Source organism: Acanthisitta chloris, unplaced genomic scaffold (genome assembly GCF_000695815.1).
Source record: "Acanthisitta chloris isolate BGI_N310 unplaced genomic scaffold, ASM69581v1 scaffold16659, whole genome shotgun sequence".
NCBI classification, from domain to species: domain Eukaryota; kingdom Metazoa; phylum Chordata; class Aves; order Passeriformes; family Acanthisittidae; genus Acanthisitta; species Acanthisitta chloris.
Genome location: NW_008692149.1, coordinates 20,683 through 22,963, shown reverse-complemented (window position 1 = coordinate 22,963; position 2,281 = coordinate 20,683). Strand labels below are relative to the sequence as shown.

The window sequence follows — 2,281 nt, the reverse complement described above, 5'->3', positions numbered from 1 at the left end:
TTAAAGACAAGATACCCAGGGATTCCTGGAGCCACAGCCCATAATAAGGCTCTTAAACCTGTAAGGTAGGTCAATTTTTAGGCTTAATTGCCTTGACAGCATCTCTAATAAAGCAGACCTTTCTATTTAAAAGATAAAAAGGAGGGGGGGGAAAAAGAGGTTGCTGTAAGTTACTCACACTCCCTCCCTGCTCTGGTTTGGGAGGATTTATACAATGTCTTTCAAAGCCCCAGAGAGGTGAGGTGAGGGATTAACTTCTTGGTGGGAAGGGCTCACTCCTCCCCAGTGACTGCGTGTCGCAATGCAAGTGGAACATCAGCAACTGGATTCATCCATTTGGGGCAAATTTAGAACTTCAGCCTCCTAGCAGGCAAGGGTAATTCCAGCAGCTGGGATGATTTGTGTCAGGGCACCATGGGATGGGGTCCTTGGTCCAAGAGTGGGAATGGGGAGAAGAGCTGAGACAGGAGTTTGTCTTTGGGCAAAACAGTGATGGGCACAGCAGTGGCATATTCCAGTGAGTGCCCAGTGCTGGAGACAGCAGGTGTGTCCTGCCCAGTGCTCATCACACCACCAAATCCTTTCCTCAAATCCATTTTAGTCCTTTTTTTTTTTTTAACCAGACATTATCATTAAGCATCTAAATGACCTGGTGCACATCCAGTCCATCCTGCAGCACAACACAGCTGCTCAGGGACCAGCACGGTCCTTTTTCTCCCCCCTCCTTAATTCTCTAATCATTCTTAAATTATTTTAATATCATGGCAGCACCAGCCTTCACTATTTTTTTCCTTCTTTCTGGAAACATGGAAAATTTCCTTCTCTCTCCCCAAACAGCTCCTAGCCAACCCGCCCACAGCGTTGCCTTCTCTTCGGGCTGTCTCCAGCCCAGATGGTGGAGGGTCAAGCACTGACAGCTGGCCCAGCAGCACAGCAGCAGGGATGTAATTATTTTTAATTTAATTCTAATCGAGAGAGGGGAATGAATGTGCAAAACAACAACTGTTTGCCTAAGTCAGGTTTGCTCAGTCCTTGCAAATTCATAGAGAAAAGGAGTGTGAGGTGAAGAGCTGCAGCAAATCACCCTCGATGAGGTGAGACACCTGAGTAGAGACTCCAGACTGTCACAGACACCAACCTCTACAGCCTCTAACACAGGGAAAAGCAAGGATGACACCCCTGTGCCCCCACATCCCACCCAACACCATGAACCCCAGGCCCCCACAGCTCGATGGTTTCACAGCACATCACTGCTCACAAGGGGATGGCTCATCCCAGGCGAAGCAAATTGCAAGCAAAATGGCTATCAGCACTTTTCTCCCCTTCAGGAAAATTGACTTTAATAATTTGGACAACTTGAAAGGCTCCTGCCACAGGGCAGGAGGTAAATATTCATGAGGGAGTGTTTCCAGGGCGGGCACAGCGGGAGTGCTGCCTTCCCTGGGGGTCCCCACGTCCCCTCCTTCCTCACATCCCTTCATCCTTCATCGAGGCAACTCCTGAAGTTATTCCTATCGATTTGCTCCATCCGAATGCTAACGATCAACAGTGCAATGGGGGAAGAGCAGGCACAGAGGTCTGCAGCTCTCTGGGTAATTGCAGAGATGTTCTCTGGCTTTAATCTTTGCTTCACGCCAAGTCCCAGCACTGCTGTACATCTCCACCAACCTCATCCTCCTGCTCCCAAACCTCATCTCCTCTATCTCAGCTTCCCCTTGCTCTGGCTCTGCCTGGAGGATTCCCAGGAGATCCCTCAAAGGTACCAGCTCTGCCCTGAGCAAACACCTACAATGCTCAGTACCGAAGGAAGGTGGGAGCATGTGTGTCCCTGAGGCTGCAGGAGAGGAGGATTTCTGCCTTGAATGTGCAAAACATTCCACAGGAGAAGCGAGGAAGGAAAAGTAATTAATGCTGGAAAGGGAGAGCCAGGCACCAGCAACTGCTGCTGTCCAAACCCAGCAGTGGGGACATCACCCCAACACCTCCTCTGGGCCATACCTGGGTCCTCATGATGGTTTTGATAGCAGCTTCAAACTCTTCAGAGTTATTGTAGTCGACAGTCCACACATGTGGCTTCCCAATGAAGTCTTCAGCATATGGGTGTTGGGAGGACACCTAAAACACAGTGGTATCAGCTGGATTTTGCAATCCCTGCTGGAACAGCTACTGTCTCCCACTCACAGCCATGGCAGCAGAGAGGAGCAACAGGCTCACACACAGATTGATTTTAACCCACTGCACACAGAGATGTGCTGGAGGAAGGTTTCCTCTGAACCCAGCT

At 49.7% G+C, this 2,281-nt stretch overlaps 1 protein-coding gene across 1 annotated transcript in view; it reads right to left on the bottom strand.

The window, feature by feature from the left end:
• Positions 1-2,281, bottom strand: part of MGAT5B (mannosyl (alpha-1,6-)-glycoprotein beta-1,6-N-acetyl-glucosaminyltransferase, isozyme B) — a gene marked incomplete at its 5' end in the record, with an annotated part of 28,421 nt that overhangs the window by 6,295 nt on the left and 19,845 nt on the right. Inside the window, one exon of the mRNA XM_009082544.1 lies at positions 1,999-2,115. Coding sequence (XP_009080792.1) covers positions 1,999-2,115 — 117 coding nt within the window. The remainder of the gene's footprint in view (positions 1-1,998; positions 2,116-2,281) is intronic.